The sequence below is a fragment of the Pinus tabuliformis genome, chromosome 3_2 (assembly GCF_031772625.1).
Source record: "Pinus tabuliformis cultivar Carrire ecotype Pingquan chromosome 3_2, CPIR1, whole genome shotgun sequence".
Taxonomy (NCBI): Eukaryota; Viridiplantae; Streptophyta; class Pinopsida; order Pinales; family Pinaceae; genus Pinus; species Pinus tabuliformis.
The window spans coordinates 415,705,531-415,722,918 of NC_142302.1; the positions used below are offsets into that span (position 1 = coordinate 415,705,531).

The window sequence follows — 17,388 nt, forward strand, 5'->3', positions numbered from 1 at the left end:
GCTTATCACGCTCAGAAACTTGCTCCATTTTGCACTTGCTCATCACTGCACTTCCATACAGATTTTTGGAGACTCACAAATCATCATCAATTGGTTCAATAACAAAAATCATTGTCATGCTATATCTCTTCAAAATATTTTGGACGAAGTATACAATCTCAAAGCAGTTTTTAATACAGCCTCTTGTCATCATATATACAGGGAACACAATGAAGATGCTGACAAACTTTCCAAGGAGGGCTCGCTACTACCCCGAGGCTTGTGGATAATTGATGAACAACAGGGATTAGAGATCTATCAGTATCATCACAGGCCATACATAGATCAGGAATACTATAGGGTGGAAAGGCCCTAAGTATATTTTTATTTTTGTGTCAATACATAGTTATAATCAATGTGTATATATTTATATATCTGCTGATAAAGAGACATACAGACTGAATATTGGTACAGGAAATGGCAAGGCCATCCTTTTTTTGATACAGTTATTATTATGCAAAGGTCCTCGACCTACAATTACCGCATATGCCTTCGGGCATCTACTACATGTAATTTTTCCTCATAATGAAAGATTACGATTTTTCCTTTCGAAAAAAGAATTAGGCTATCACATTCAAAAACTCTTGTTTTTTTAAATAAAAAACAATTTTGTTTGGAACATCTTTGCTCACATTGTTTGAAACTGGTCGGTTTGGTGCAAAATCGGTCAGCTCAGTGAAAAAAGGTCGATTCAGTACCAAACCGGCCATTTCCGATTCCAACCCTTGAACAAGATTGGTTTGGGGGTCAAATCAGTCGAACCGGTTGGTTCCGCCAATTTTGGTTTGGTTCCAATAACACTGGTCCATTCAGACAATAAATGCCTATATCCAGGAGCTCGACTACTATTTTATTCGACTCAGGGGATTAGCAAAATCGATAACAAAGCTCATTGATGTACTCATCATGTTGGAAATGTAACTAGTTTCAGTCTTCATAATTGTTGTTGTACTCATTTCAATATGTATCTTATGTAACAAACAAAAGAAGAAAAGAAGAAGTTATTATTATAAAGCATGTGTTTCATGTTCTTTATTGATGGTCTTCTAGGTAAAAGCATGTTATTCATGCTTCTAGTGTTTGTTAGGTCATAGTATTTATTGTCACAAGTCAAGAGAGTCAACATCATGTTAATAAGACCCTTCCTAGCAAAACATATCTTGTAAAAGAAATTATTTTTAGTTTATAAAGTCCTGGAAACCTCCAAAGTACAAGTCGGCCCTAGAATTTTCATGTTAACCTAAAGGAGGGCATTCGACCCCTTGGAAAGACTATATAAAGGAGCAATTTGACCTCATTTGGCACTCACTCATCATCAAGTTCGATCTCAAAAAAAGAGGTTTGATCTATCGCTAGGAAGCAAAAGAAAAGTAGAGTGAAGGTCCAGGAGGAAAGAAGAATAAAGAAAATCTTGTTTTTGGGCTAATCTCTTCCACACATTATTGATGGTCTTCTAGGTAAAAGCATGTTATTCATGCTTCTAGGGTTTGTTAGGACATAGTATTTATTGTCACGAATCAAGAGAGTCAACATCATGTTATTAAGACCCTTCTGAGAAAAACATATCTTGTAAAAGAATTTATTTTTACTTTAGAAAGTCCTGGAAACCTCCAAAGTACAAGTCGGCCCTAAAATTTTCAAGTCGACCTAAAGGAAGGAATTCGACCCCTTGGAAAGGCTATATAAAGGAGCAATTCAACCTCATTTGGCACTCACTCATCATCAAGTTCGATCTCAAAAAAAGAAGTTTGATCTATCGCTAGGAAGCAAAAGAAAAGCAGAGTGAAGGTCTAGGAGAAAAGAAGAAGAAAGAAAATCTTGTTTTTGGGCTAATCTCTTCCACACATGCAAAAGTCTAGGGTTACTGCAACTACAAAGAAGGCCGAAACAGCAAATCCAAATTGCATGAGAGCAAAGTGCAAGATCTTGTTGTTGGAGGAGAGAATACTTTGTCTTGACCTCGTTGACCTTGGGAGGAGTTGTCTTGCTCTAAGAAGGATCTCTTGAAGAAGTTGAATTAGTATTTCTGCAGCAGCCGCAAGGTCAAAGTTGCAGGTCAAAGTTGATAGACAAAGTTGCAAGTAGAAATTGCAGGGTTGAAGTTGTGGTCGAAGTTGCAGTTAGAAGTTCTTTGATGCATGGTTGAGTTGTGATATTGGAAGGGTTGACTTAGTACTTAGAGGAGTACTTGGTTTTGGGTTTGGGTCTTTATTGTCTCATTTAAAGCAGATTCTATAAGAAGAGAAGGGCTTTTGGGTTTTCCCCTTGGAGGGGTTTTGTCCTGGCTTGGAGCCTAACTTTTGTGTCCACTATCTTTATTATTATTGCTCTTGATATTTGTTTCATTAAGATCTAATAAAGAAACACAAGAAGAATAATAAAGTTCACAAACAAGTATTTAAGGTAAGGAAAAGTGGAATTAATAGTTGCCACTTTGCATTTTCCAACACAGCACACCAATTCAAGACGAGGTCAATATGTTCGACATCTGCCCTCTAGATCACATATGTCATAAAGCCAAGTCGACAAAAACAAAGAATAATTGCAGGACGCTTTAACCATTCATTCTGACCAAAGAAAGATGACTCTTGCAAAAGATGGCATGACAAAGAAGCAACTCAACAAGACCGCATCCAAAAGAGTGACTCCAAATCACCAAAAGGAGGACAAAGTACAACAATGAGAAGAATGCCCCATTCTATAAGTACCAGAAGCATAGAAAGCATGTGAAAGACAATCGTTGGGTACTAAATTGGTAAAAGCACCAGAAATGTACCCAATGTTGATGGTATAGGTGCGACGCCACCATTTCCCAAAAAACCTCACAAAGCATCACAAAAAGGACATACAAAATACCAAATTAGTTGCACCAAATATGAAAACATACATATCAGTGCTACTTGTAGACGAATACTACAATATTATGAAGTTTACAAATGCCATCCTCATCATCAAAATCATCCTTTATACTTTGCCTCTTCTCTACCCTTGACCTCTACCTCAAACATCTAGGGACATCAATCAACACCACCCAATTTTGAAAAGATTGCCTAATCCAAGCCTTAGAATATGGTTAAAAAAACTTAACATGCCTAATCAATAATTTTGGTTGGAGTGAATGGTACATTTTCGCTAAGGCCATGAAAAAGGAGTTCAATAATCAACACCACCAACATCGAGGTACATAAATGGCTTGGTGCTCTTGATTAAATGTCAATCATATGCCTTCATACGTGACAGAACCCAATGAAAATGTTGCAATCCCAAAAATCCTAAAATCATGAAAATTGTCAAGTCTACTGAATTTTGAATGGGATATGAACTTCTACTTTCCCCATATGAAATTTGATGAGGTTGGAACCACTCACAAACATCGTGAAACAATTAATGGTAATGTTAAGTTGGCATTTCCTTTATTTTTCCTTTCTATCACTTTACCTTAAAAAATTAGCATTACCATTAATTGCCAACATTTTTTGTCAAACCTACTCTAAAATCACAATCATGGTTCAATATGTTGGGAAGCATCCACAGAGTGCCTAGGGAGCATGTTCCCTACTCCAAGAGCACCACACTCCCCATACTGGCAAGGAGCATCCTAGGACACCCCAAAGTGCACTCCTAATTTTTTTTAGTGTGCTCCTACGGTCGCTCCCTAAATGCTCCTGCTCGAGGCAATGTTCCAAAAGAGGAGGGGTGGGCAAGAGCAACCTCTAGGAGGACGCTCCTACAACATTGAATCTACCACAATAACATAGGAAGTGTTGGGCATCTGTTATATTCTTTGTACGATTGGCCCCATGTACCAGTACATTGCACAAGGAGTAAGGGGGGTTAGAAAGGGGGATCATTGGGCCTCCTTACTCAAGGGTTTGAGGGCATAGCCCCCAAGGGAAATAAGATATAATAAAATAAGAAAGAAGAAAAAACAAAAAACAAAAAAAATTGCTCATTTTTGCCTACTTTTGGTGTTTTCCAGCCTATTCCAATGTAATTCTAGTTGAGAAATCTAATTTGGGTTAGCAAATTAGGGTTTTGGATGGCAAAGGATCTTATACATTGAATTGTAAATGATAAAAAAATACAATGAGTTAGAGGCACAACTCTAAATATGTGTTGGTTTTCCTACTTAATTAAGGGTTTCCAAGGTAAATCTCTAAGTATTATGTGTAATTAAGTGGGTTGTTTTGATCCATATTTGGCATATTTTTGGTGTTTTTCAACCCATGGTACTGTAATTCTAGTAAAGGAATCTAATCCAAGTTAATCGATTTTTGGATGTTGCGAGATATTGTATATCGTATTGTAAATATGAAGAAAATATAATGAGAGTTAGAGGTGTGGCTCTAAATATTTGTTGGTTTTCCTAGTTAAGGGTTTCCAAGGTAAATCTCTAAGCATTGTGTGTGATTGTTATTGTTTACTTCTCTATTTATAAAAAATCTATGTATGCATTGCTTTATTGTGAAGGTTTAAAACTTACAAGGAGAGAGAAATTGTAGTGTTCAACTCTAAGATAAAAGGCATTTCCTTAATGATAGTCCTATAACTTAGTCGCACAAAGGATCAAAACTTTTTCTCCATTAAGAACCAAATGAAGAAGAAGCTTGTGACCATAGTCTTTGATAATACTAGCAAGTGAGAACTCATCTCAAATAGAATAGTGAGGAAGCACAATCTACTTACAATGACAAAACTTGAACCCTACTCCTTGGGTTAGCTTAGAAAGTACGAGATTTACAAATCAAGCATAGATGCAAAGTCAAGTTCGCCACCTTAACCAAGGAAATCAACAAAGTAAAGTTTGACATTTTGGATGTGTGTGCACCATGAATTGGTTTTCAACAACCCATACAAGGAGGATCATGATGCAAACTACCAATGATCCCTAAACCAATATAGACTTGTGAAGGGTGTCCAAGCTTACTCAATAACAACAAATAAAGATCCAACACTCTTTCCAACCATTAGAGCCTAGATACATAGCCAAGCCTCAAAATAGTTTCCTTCACTAGTTTTACGACCAAAAAAAGAAGAGAGTGACACTCTACAACAAGTAGAAGGGCATTGAGGCCTCAACATTCACAAATTAAATGCAACTACTCAATATAGCAACCCCTTCATCAACTCATCACCAAAAATAAGGGCACTTTTGATGAAAGTTTTATTACTTGTAAAAGCCTTGTTTTAGACCTTGAACACACTCCCTTGGAGAAAATTAACATGTGATAAACCCATATAGATATATAAATATATGACAAGCACTCACATTGGAATCTAAGTGGGTTGACCTAATCAAAGACATAATTTTCAATTAGCCTATCCATGCACTTTGAAATTAATGTAATTTTGAATTGAGCTAACATGTGGTTAAAATTATGATTAATATGGACACTGGAGTCGGCCTATGTTTATTGTCTAAGTCAATTCTTAGTGTACGCAGATGGGAAGGCCAACCTATAATTGAACTTATCATTCAGTTTGGAGAGGGATTATCTCATTGTCAAGGTTTTTCTCAAGCAGGGTGTATGCTTAGGAGCCCATATTCGCCCTAGGAGAAGACTTCAAACTTCTTTGTCTTTGAAGCAGGCGCATTGAAGGAGCTTTGGCCGTGATTTAAGGACATGTCTACAGTTGGAAGCCCACATTTGATGGTTTTGAGTTACATTTTGAGAATGCCACTTTAAGGGTTCATATGTCCACATTGAGTGAAGGAAGCCAACCATTATGATTAATATGGACACTAGAGTCGGCCTAAGTTTATTGTCTAAGTCAATTCTGAGTGTATGCAGATGGGAAGGCCAACCTATAATTGAACTTATCATTCAATTTGGAAAGGAATTATCTCATTATGAAGGTTTTTCTCAAGCAAGGTGTATGCTTAGGAGCCTCGCCCTAGGAGAAGACTTGAAACATGTTTGTCTTTGAAGCAGGCGTATTGAAGGAGCTTTGGGGCATGATTTTAAGAGCATGTCTACAGTCGGAAGCCCACATTTGATGGTTTTGAGTTACATTTTTAGAATGCCACTTTAAGGGTTCATATATCCACATTGTGAAGGAATCCAACCCTTTAGAGAGCTTTTGGAGGTAGTGTTATTGAAACTGAACCAAAAAAATGGAACCAATCGGTCCGTCCATTTGGACACCTAAATCAATTCCACTGGTGGCACAAACTCGAAAAAGGCTAGTTTGGTACCAAACCAACCCTTTTTCACCTAACCGATTGATTATGTACAAAAACAAAGAATTCTATACATACAAAAAAGGACCCTTCAAATACAAATTTAAAAACTAACAAAAATAATAATAATTTATGAGTGACAACCCTAGGGTCCTACTAATGCTATGTAATCAATGGTACTATTAAATTCTTAAAATAAAAGGATGCAAATGAAAGATAAAGAAGAATGTCACCTTATCTTTCATTTTCCTCCTACCTAAATTTTTAACATCATTAATTGTTTTAGGATGTTTGAGAGTGGTTCCAACCTCACTGAATTTCATATGGAGGAAGTGCAAGTTTTGAGGTTGCTTGAAGAGGATACATGATTGAAGGGCCTTTTGAGGCTACAAGTTGCACCAAAGCCCCTTGATTTTCCCCTTCTTTGGGAAATATATCATTGTTCAAGGCTTTTGCCCCAATGCCCCTAAATTTATGTAATTTAGGTTATTTGTTGAAGATGGCCCTTTACCCCTCAAGCTAGATTAGGGGATTTTAGCCTAGAAAAATATTATTTTGATGTAAAGGAAGTTGAGCACCCCCTCTATAACTAGAGGTGCGTTTTCTCTAATTTTTTTCATGGTTGGAATTGAGTGAGAAATCCCTTGGGAGGTTTGAAATTTCCACAACTTTTCTCTCAAAATTTGACTATGGATGGATGAGTTCAAAAACATCCTAGGGGAATGTGTTGATGTCGATTTTGATCTCTTTTCATGGATGTTATGGTGAAGCTTGGATGAAATGAAAAGTAAATGAAGTAGGTAAACTTCTTTTATCTTCGTTTTATGTCTTATTGGAAGGGTGAATCATGTATTAAGCATGTTAGCATGATATTTGCTTCAAAATCCTTGTTAACCTAAGCATTCCTCCAAGTCTTTAAGGAAGTAGCATGTTAGCTACTTCCCTTAATTCTTTGTGAAAATTGAGAGCCTTTATTCAAAACCCTTAGCTCCTTCCCTTTATTCTTTGTGAAAATTGAGAGCCTTTATTCAAAACCCTAGGGTAAGTTAGTTTACTTGCCCTAGTTGTTATTAAATCATATATCTACTCCATAAAACTCTTTCAAGATTGTATAGATAAGGTAAGGCATTGATATTCTATACTTCATCACCCATTTTTTTCTTCATAATCCTTAAAATTGTTTTGTTATGATTTTCCTCTCCCGAATCATTCGATAATCCATAGTTTGTGTGTTTCGACTATTTCAGCCTTTATTGGTTGATCTAAGCCTTTTAGATTGAGCAATAGGAACCTTTGAACTCAAATCTCGGAACTACCAAGCCCTAGCAATACTATCCCGAGGAGAACCCCCCTTAAGCTGAAAGAGAGCTAGCCAAAAGCAAGAATAGGGTTGGTGAGGTGAGAGTGGCTCCCTCTGAAGTGCAGTGGGTTTCGCACTTGAACTTTTGAACTTTGTCTTAAGAAATGCAAGATTTTGTTGTAACAAACCCAACACATTGCCTCTTATGAATCTACCATAATGGTATTTCCAAAGAAAGATGGCACATTGAGAAAGTGTGTGGATTATTGGCTTCTAAAAGGAATGTCAAAATCACTATTAGGTATTGGTGTATGATGAGCTTTCGGACTTTATCTCAAGAAGCGCAAGTTTTTGTTGTAACAAACCCAACATATTACCTCTTATGAATCTCCTGCAAGGGTATTTCGAAAGAAACATGGCACTTTGAGAATGTGTGTGGATTATTGGCTCCTAAATAGAATGTCAAAAGCACTATTAAGTATTGGTGTATGATGAACTTTCGCACTTTTTATCAAGAAGTGTGAAATTTTGTTATATACCTAGGGGGGTAATATGGGGTACAAAGGGAGGTACCCAAGGGAATAATGTAATAAATGGATGGGCCATACTAATAAATAAGGTGGTTAACCCTTATCATGTAAGGGACCACAAGTAGTTAGTAATAATGTAATGGGCCCATGGTATTAGACAGATGGTATTGAGGGAACCATGGTAATGACCCATGGTATTTTATGTATAAGGCCTATATATAGGCTAGAGACTCCACATAGAGAGATGTCAAGGATTATTGTATGAACAGGCATATGGCTTGTGGAGTGTTCTCCTTCCTTAAGGAATGAATGTATGGTGTTTCCCTACCTTAAGGGTTTTGATTGATAAAGTGAAGAAGTTCTATCTATTTCTATCTTGTTATTTCTGAGTATGTTTGTATCATTTCATATATTTGCAAGGCAGATCTATAACAAGTGGTATCAGCGCACTTTCTTGGGCAAAAGTGGAGAATTTCTTTTTTATTTTTTGCAAGAACTTTCTAGGGCGACGAGTTTGCAGATCAAATCTGTACATTTCGAAATTCTCTTAGATCCATCAAAAACCCTATAAACCCTAAAGACATGAACGAGGTCTACTCCATCCCCTGTTCTTGTGGGATTCCCTACATTGGGGAAACTGGTCGCTCCATTAACCAGAGAATCCAAGAACACTCAACAGATATTAAGCACAACCGCTCTCGTTCCTCAGCTTTAGCTGAACATGCAGTGAAATCCAATCACCATATTTGCATCGAAGATTCCCAGGTCATCGCCAAGATTAATCACTTCCATCACAGGAAGCTTCGAGAAGCCATTGAAATTGAAAAATGTGCTATTAATCTTAACAGGGACGATGGTTGGAAGTTAAATAGAAGTTGGATCCCCGCTCTCTTTTCGTAAAAAAAAATAATAATAAATATAATAATTAATAATTGATTATTTTTACTTTTATATTGCAATTTATATCCTCTTTGACCTCCCATTCTTTCAATATAATAATATTTAAATATAATTGTTGAATATTATTCATTTTTAATGATAACCATATTAAACTTATTTTTAATTATATATTTACAAATATTCAATTCTTATTATATTATTAAATTAATCTAACTAATTTTGAATTCAATATTATTTTAATTAAAAATATTAATAAATTAAAATAAAACATAACAAAATAATAATAAATTTATTCAACTAATTTTTTAACGGCTAATTCATAACAGCTATTTCCTAACAGCTAATTCTCGAACAGATGCATCCTTACTATTTAAACATTCTGACTGACTGATTTTTTCACCTTTGCCCTGATGATGAACCACAATAGATGGTTCGAAACATTGACCAAAAACTCATGATGTGATTAATTCGAAAGAATTTATCAAAATCTGAAGACGTATTTATAATTTTATACTGGTACTTCAAAACCTGCTAACAGAAGGCTAGGATTGTACATGCCTTTCCCCCTTTCAAACAAGAAACAGAAATCTATCTCCCTGTATTTTCTCGGACGCCTCAGACCTCCCAAAAATAAAACAAGTGCATCCTGGTCATAAACAGCAACTTCCTATGAAAATCAAAAAATTGATTGAAGAACAACTCCAAAGTAATTATCCACATCTTAAGGCCTAGATGTTGGGGAACCATGATGTTCTAAGCAAAGGGGGCATTGATCCATCCTCAAGTTAGATTCAATTCAACTCAACACTGACTTTAGAGATTAAATAAACACAATTGGGGAATCATCCTTAAAGGGAGGTGGAGTGATTTGTATCTGAAGTCGGAAACTGCAACATACAAGTCAACATATTTTAATGTCTACAGTTACACTGACATCAACAGAAGCAACAAGTTGGCCTCAACATTGACAAAGCAATCTTCCAACTGTCATCAAGATACGCTGACTAACAACAACAAAATGCAATCATCAAGAAAGAGAGAGGTATAAGTTGTTACTGTGGCAAGAAATTTTTTAAATTATAGGATCCAAATATAAAATTTAAATACCTAACATCAATAGAATTGAAGCATCTACAAAATCAGATGATTATGATCATGCAATTAGGAATCAACAATTTCATCCTAGATGATATAGAATCCAACAACCCAATCCAATCAACACTTTGGTCAATTGAAATAGAACTCTATAACAAGTTCATGTCAGGTTCAAATCTCAGTTGACATTTGTCAGTCTTCTATCCTAGAGTCATGGATCTACTATCACTCTGCCCAGTTAGCACCCCTCATGCTAACTGATCATACAGTGATCATCACATCCCTTGTTTAATAAAGTTAGAAGTCAGTAATTCTTGTTAGAGAGGACTGAATGTACTCTTCAATCCATCGATTTGAATAAACCCTCGGAAGGCTATAACTTGCTGGAGGAGATCCCCATGGTTTGATAAATAAGTGAAACAATGGCAGTTGCAATTTATGTAGCTGCATATGAATCTGTGAAATTCTATATAAATCATGTGTATTGAATTTCACTAGATACACAAATACACTGTACCAAAGGGCATATTAGCAAACAAGATTACATCCTCAAAGCTTTTATTTCCAACCTAATCTTGGGAGAGAAACCAAGATGACCATAATCAAGTATCACAGCATAGATCTCTGGTGCCAAGGCATAGCAATAAAACAAGTAGATCTTATTTGATCAACGAACAATATAAGGGATTGGTTTAACTTGGTATAGTGATTCTATTAGAGTGGCATGCTAGTGTTAGCATATGCCAAATATTGATTTGCAAAATTTAAATGGTAACAAGATATCTATATTATAGCCAATAACCTGTTTACTAATCCAATTCCAGAGGATGGGGCTTGTGATAATTGGACCTATCTAATAGGATGCATTGGAGAATGATTTGTTACCTAGAGTCCTAGACATAGACAAGATCTAGTTTCCCAAATAATTGGAATGCATTGTGAACCAAAGGGTGATTGATCTTCAGACATTTGTGAAACACTTCAAATGATTGACTTTTGGTCTAGCTTCAAGAAGACACTCTGAGAAATAAAATTGCAATAGAGATTCCTATGTAACACATTGTAATAAGTGAGACTAGTTGTGGAAGGCAGGCCTCGTCAATGGGCTTTGATGTTTGGCGAGGCTGAATTTATGTAGGACTAAATGTCCTTTCTATAGGCATAATTCTTATCCAACTTTCATGTCTTAGTGAAACGCCTGACGTTTAGAGGTGTAGAATTTTGGGTTAACATGCAACAGAGAACCCAAACAAGAACGTGAAAGTAGGCTAAAGTGCAGGTAGCAGGTCTTTACAATGACAATCTCGAATAACAAAGATTATTCAACTATGGAGCGTAGCTTTGAAATATGCTTCAAACTTCTGGCCCAGGTTCTCTGTGTAATAGGACGCAAGATTTCAAGGGGCTTTTGAGCTTGGTGTTCTAGGCTTAGCTAATTGACTATGTAAAAATGCAAGGAGAGCAAGGTACCTCTTTAGATGTCTGAATTTAGTGAAAACATCAAACAGGAAGGAAGGAATCAAAGCTCTATGTTTGATATTTCAGGCCAAAACCTGATTAGAGATGCAGGGAAGCTGATCAAATTATGCAACTGAAGTGTTTTCTAGGCTAGATTTGGATAGTAATGAGTGCAAGCAGGCTAGCAAGGAAAGTAGTATAGAGCTCATCTTACCTAGTGGCCAAATTTTAACGTGGAATTAGAGTCTTCTGATAATTCATATTAAGATCTGAATAATGAGGGAAAATGGGGAGAAATCAATCAAAATCTACAATTTAGACCTTACATCTAAGTTACCAGAAACGCTGCCCCCAACTCCCGGAAACGCTGTTCAGCGTTTCGGATACGGAAACGTGTACAAAACGGCATGGAAACATTTCTGCCACGTTTCACTTTTTTAGAAATGGCCAGCCTGAGATTGGAAACGTTTCAAAGGAGTTTCCACAAAATTTGGATACGTTTCCAAAAAATTTGGATACATTTTTAGAAAATATGGATACGTTTCCAAGTTTCCAGGTTTCTAGTTTTCCAAATTTCGAATGTTCTAGACACTTTATTGCAAGAATATATTTCAGGTTTGTTTGTCCAGGGCATCTAAATGCAGCTGAATTCTTTGCAGACCTTATATCCACTGATTACAGCTCATCTGAAAGTGAACATTTATCTCAAAAAAAGATTCATGAGATGATAGAGGTATTTGCCAACAAGTTTTCAACAATGCCGGATCTAAAGGATGGAAACCTGGAATTTGGAATGGAAACTCATAAGGTATCTATGAAATCAAGAAGGAAAATTGTTACCCACAAAGTTTGCTGGTGGAAGCAGTTTCTTTGCATTAGGTTAAAATTCTCAGCATTTCTGTACTAGTATCATACTTCACAATACTTAATTGTTTAAATTGTGGCATCTTGATTCTTGGTCATATGATCTTAGGTTGTGAATAAATAAATCCAGCGTACTTCTTTCTATGAATTTCAGATCATTTCCTGTTGTAGCTACTGGAATACAATCCAGTTTATAATGTGTATACACTGTTATTTACAATGATTAAATTTACATTATATTCGGTGATACTAAACAACATTTCTATGTCATGACTCCTTTAGAGTCTAGACCAAGATACTGTGCAACATACTATTTATAAAGTCAAAATCACTATGTTGCCTCTGTGATAGTGCTGTACAATGATTAAATTTACATTATATTCGGTGATACTAAACAATATTTTTATGTCATGACTCCTTTAGAGTCTAGACCAAGATACTGTGCAACATACTATTTATAAAGTCAAAATCACTATGTTGCCTCTGTGATAGTGCTGTCAAATTCATTATAAAAATATATAATTTCATGAAGTATGATGTGACTCTGAAAACAATCTCATATTCCTTTAAACTGTGAGTGGGTATTGACATTTTAATCAAAGGTGCCAACTTGAATGTTATAATAATCATTGATGATGATGATGACAATGTTTATACTAAATTGATGATGATGATTTGTTTATGTTGAATTCATGATGATGATTATGTATTTTTAAATATAGAATCTAGATTCTAAAGACTAAAAGATGAATGATAATATGAAATTTTTATTTTATCATATATATATGCCATTTCTTTGCCGTATCGTATCCAGAATTTCTGGAAATTTTCCGAATAGAATGACCAAGTACAACTAGTAGTAAGATTCAGCTGCAAGGATTGGTGCTCAAAGGAACGAAAGATAGCAAAACAATGAAGACAACGTGACAAAATACCCTTGTAAGGTGTTATGGACCCATTCATGGAAATGCATAATCCACTAGGAGGTGAAGAGGAACACTTGAGAAAGGATTGTGCTTGCTCCTAAGCTATATTTCATGGGTCCATCTAGGTGTGATAGGGGTGTGGGTATGATAAGAATAAAAACATTTTGAACTACGCGCATGGGGGTATAGCAATGTTCCTTCATATAGAAAGAGGTCATGAGCATGCGAGTACATCAAGAATGGGTACAGCTTGGGAGGAGGGGGAAGGGGAAATGGACCTCTACGGAGAGAGGGAGGAGAATTAGTAATAGATCATGGTAATGATGACAATAAAAATATGATAGTGATGACTTTAGGGAACTACATAGCATGATAGCAGGATACAGAGAACAAGTGGAAAGAATATTGGAGAAAAGTTCCAGAAATCTACAAATCAACTAGAAGTCAAGAAGAATCCTTACAAAGGGAGAGCTTGTCAAACTCTCATTAACAGAGGAGTGTTAGAATATTAAGGTCAAATTCTGTAATCCATGAGTATGCATCCAACATTGTGGGGCTGGTATCCCTCAAGTATGACAGCTGTGACCGCAACAGTGGCTTCTGACATATATCTTGTATGTCAGCAATTGGTTGGAGGTACCATATGTGTGCGTAGAGAGAGAGAGAGGAGGGGCTTATAGGTAGGGGCTTATTTGTAATGTTGTACCAATTCAGATCATGATGTAATATAATACAAATCACTTCAGTGCTGTTTGTACCTCACTGAAAATTCTGTGCATTAATTGTGTGATTCTTTGTTTATTTGATGATCTTAACATTAGTTACACAAAACCATTGACTTTTTTTGGGACCACTGCAATCCATGTTTTACTTTACACAGCTTGACTTATTTAAGCATTTATTTATATGTATTTGTACTCCCACAGAAAAAACCAGGATGCCATAAATTTGAAAACAATGCACCTAAAAGCAAACCTACATATATGAACCCTGCTAACTATTTTCCATTTAAGAACACACTGCTTTGAGTGAGGAACAACCTAAGGAAATTGTAGAAATACTCTTCGAAAAATGTGCTTAGATTTCATTTTGGGTGGGGATGAGAAAAGGGTATGCTTAGACGAGTGCTGAAGTCCAGCAAGCATGTGAACCATATGAGGTGCATGGATAGCTCAAAGCACCCGATATAGAAGTCTGTAGGAGCATACTGATCCAGAGGATTGTGCATGCAGTAGCAAAGAGGCCAAGGTCTTTAAAATTTAAAAATGGCCCAACAAGGACAGCAACACTTTTACAAAAGTGTCAAAATTCTATTGACCTTTCTAAGCTTTAACAAACTTCAGTACCCAACAGAACAATGCAAAAACCAGTACCTGGAGCAATAATCAATTGCAGCACTTCAACCTGGACCTAAGCAGTTTCACATGTTTTTCACGGATTTTACAAGCTGTGTCAATTTTCTTGTGCAGGGGAACCTGAATTCTGCTACAAACTGATAAGATTCTGCGCAGAAATTCAACTAAAGAAAGTAGAAATGAAACAGCAAACTTCTGCTCACCAATTATTGCGGTTAATGAATTCTGCATAGTTAACTGTTAAAAACTTTGTCTCTTCATAACGTGATTTTCATGGCAACACCATATATTTCTAGCACCGTAGTAATCCACTAACCATATAACATGTTGAAGCACATATACACGCCGACAAATATGCGGCATAATAGAAATCACCTCAAAGTCAACACCTCCCAGCTCTTGGGCTTCAATCTCACTACTACGAATTATTTCTATCTTCTCTAGCTGTTGACACCCGGACCTTTATGCTAGCAATGTTAAAGCAAATATTTATTGTAACATGAATGAGCTTGTTTTCTATCATTTCCTGTGTTCTTAGTGGAAGTGGAGAAAATCCTATCCGGGTAGAAAACTCCAGAGTATATTAAAACTAAAATAGGGATGATTACGAGGCTCTGCTCATAGATTATACTTTGTTCTTCCTTTATTGGTCGATCCCGGTAGACAGAGTGCCCGTGGCTCTATGCAGCTGCAACTCTGTCTCCATCATTTTCTTCCAAGTTGCTTCTCTTTTAAGCTAGCTTGGCCTTTAGGATTTTACTGCTCTTGGCAGTTAGGGCTACAAGGTCTAGTGGCAGCACTCCCAATTTTTTTCCCTAATCTTTTATTCTTACCCTTTCTTCCGTTTACACATCACGCTAGAGACAGATAATAAACAGCTTACTCATGGATCATGGTAAGGTCATTTATATTTAATCTCCAATGACAAAAACACCAGTGCCTTAAAGAAAACTAACAGCAACAAAAGGGTATTTTGTTTTCACCCAATCCTCTCTATATCGTTGGCTCACACACCACAATCATAATCGGCACACTTACAGTAAGGATCTCCCAAGCCACAGTGAGGATGTGAGTGCCTGATAAGCGTGGAGTTGCGTTTCGAACCTCCGCCTCTGTAACTCAAAATCAAACATTAACAATGATACTTTCTGAGCTCAGATTTCTAGCACTTGATCACCAGTACTAATTCAGATCTCTGGTAATACATCAAACACCCAAGAAACGAACAACTCGCATCTCTGGTAATACATCAAACACCCAAGAAACGAACAACTCGCAGAAGTATTGCGGATCTCCTTACAGATGGATCAAAAACTTAATCGCTTAACTTATTTTTTATGACAGCAATTATCCACAAAAGGCAACAGTTAAACGAAGCAGCATAACCTCATCTGACAGCAATTACCCAAAAAAGGCAGCAGAGAAACGAACCAGCATAATCTCACAAAGACACATACGTAGATGCCGAAACCCCAAAGCGGTAAGCAGTGAACACATACAGATCAACCAAACACGGGAACATTAAAACTCAAAGTACCCCATACATAGATTTCAGATCCCAACAGGACAAAAAGAAGCTTAAAGCTCAATTTAGTAAAAACAAGACAATGTAAAGAAAGACGAATACAGAGACCAGGCAATCTTACAGGAGAAAGTCGGACGCTGGGTTTCGAATGCAAACCGCCAGGAGAAACCTGCGAAGACTGTACAGAACCCACGATTGATTCCCGTACCCCTCCCAAAAGAGCTATATCGGAAGAACTAGACCGAGTCGAAACAGTCTCATTCGGAGTAGGCCTTTCATTCCTCTCAGCCGGAGCGAGGATGCATAGATGCAGACCCAGCGCTTCTCTCGCTCTTCTCCACTTACTACCCATCTCCCCCAATCCAACTTTATTTCCAAACAAAGTATAGTTTCAGCGCCCAAATACCCGATTTTGCTCTCTGCCAGGGTCTCAAGTTCAAAACAAGACAAGAAAACAGCAAAGGATTATATGTTCTTTGATCGCGTGATTCTTCTGCCGTTTCGTCTGTAAAAGCTGGGCGCCAGAAATAGCAAGAAGAGAGTCATGGGAAACAACTAGCCACCATCCATGACTATTGGTTACAGTTTGATGGGCCTTTCACTGCTTCAGATCAGATGGGCATTGCATTGAAACGAATGAAGAGCAGGAAGGTCAAGAAAAGTGCAATTAAATTTTAGCGGGCTGCCCTACTTGTCCTACTTTCACTGTTCCAGGATTGTGCAGAGCGGGTAGTGGTCTTGCAGTACTTACCAGTACAAGTGTGTTTATTGTTGTTGGTATAACAGCTAATAGGTGCGCTTTCACGAGTCATTTTAGGTGTGGGGAGTGAGTTTGTGTGTAGGGCTGGGAAGTTGGATGGATAGATAGAACTCTGGGAGGCTTACCCCTCTGTCGGCCATGATCCGATTGCTTTCCCGATTGGATGCTTGTCCATGGCAACCGCATCTTTTTTTGGTTTTTCCCTTCCCCACAGATGCATTTGGGTACGGAAGATGATGGTGGTATAGGGAAAGCAATCGCATTGTATATGGTAAGGTTATTCAGGGATTTTCTCACTGTTTTTACTACTTTGAAAACATAATTTGATCGTATATGGATCAAATTAAAAAAGGAGAATGGTCAAATTACTTAGAGTAGAATGCCTAAACTAATTTGATCGTATATGGATCAAATTAAAAAAGGAGAATGGTCAAATTACTTAAAGTAGAATGCCT

General features: G+C 36.9%; 1 protein-coding gene across 1 annotated transcript in view; it reads right to left on the reverse strand.

Moving 5' to 3' along the window:
• The window catches only part of LOC149181140 (E3 ubiquitin-protein ligase WAV3-like), a 28,313-nt gene extending 11,163 nt beyond the window's left edge, over positions 1 to 17,150 (reverse strand). Inside the window, exon 1 of the mRNA XM_089416458.1 lies at positions 16,295 to 17,150. Within this exon, the coding sequence (XP_089272584.1) occupies positions 16,295 to 16,525 (231 nt within the window). The 5' untranslated portion in view covers positions 16,526 to 17,150. The remainder of the gene's footprint in view (positions 1 to 16,294) is intronic.
• Between the last annotated feature and the right edge of the window lie 238 nt (positions 17,151 to 17,388).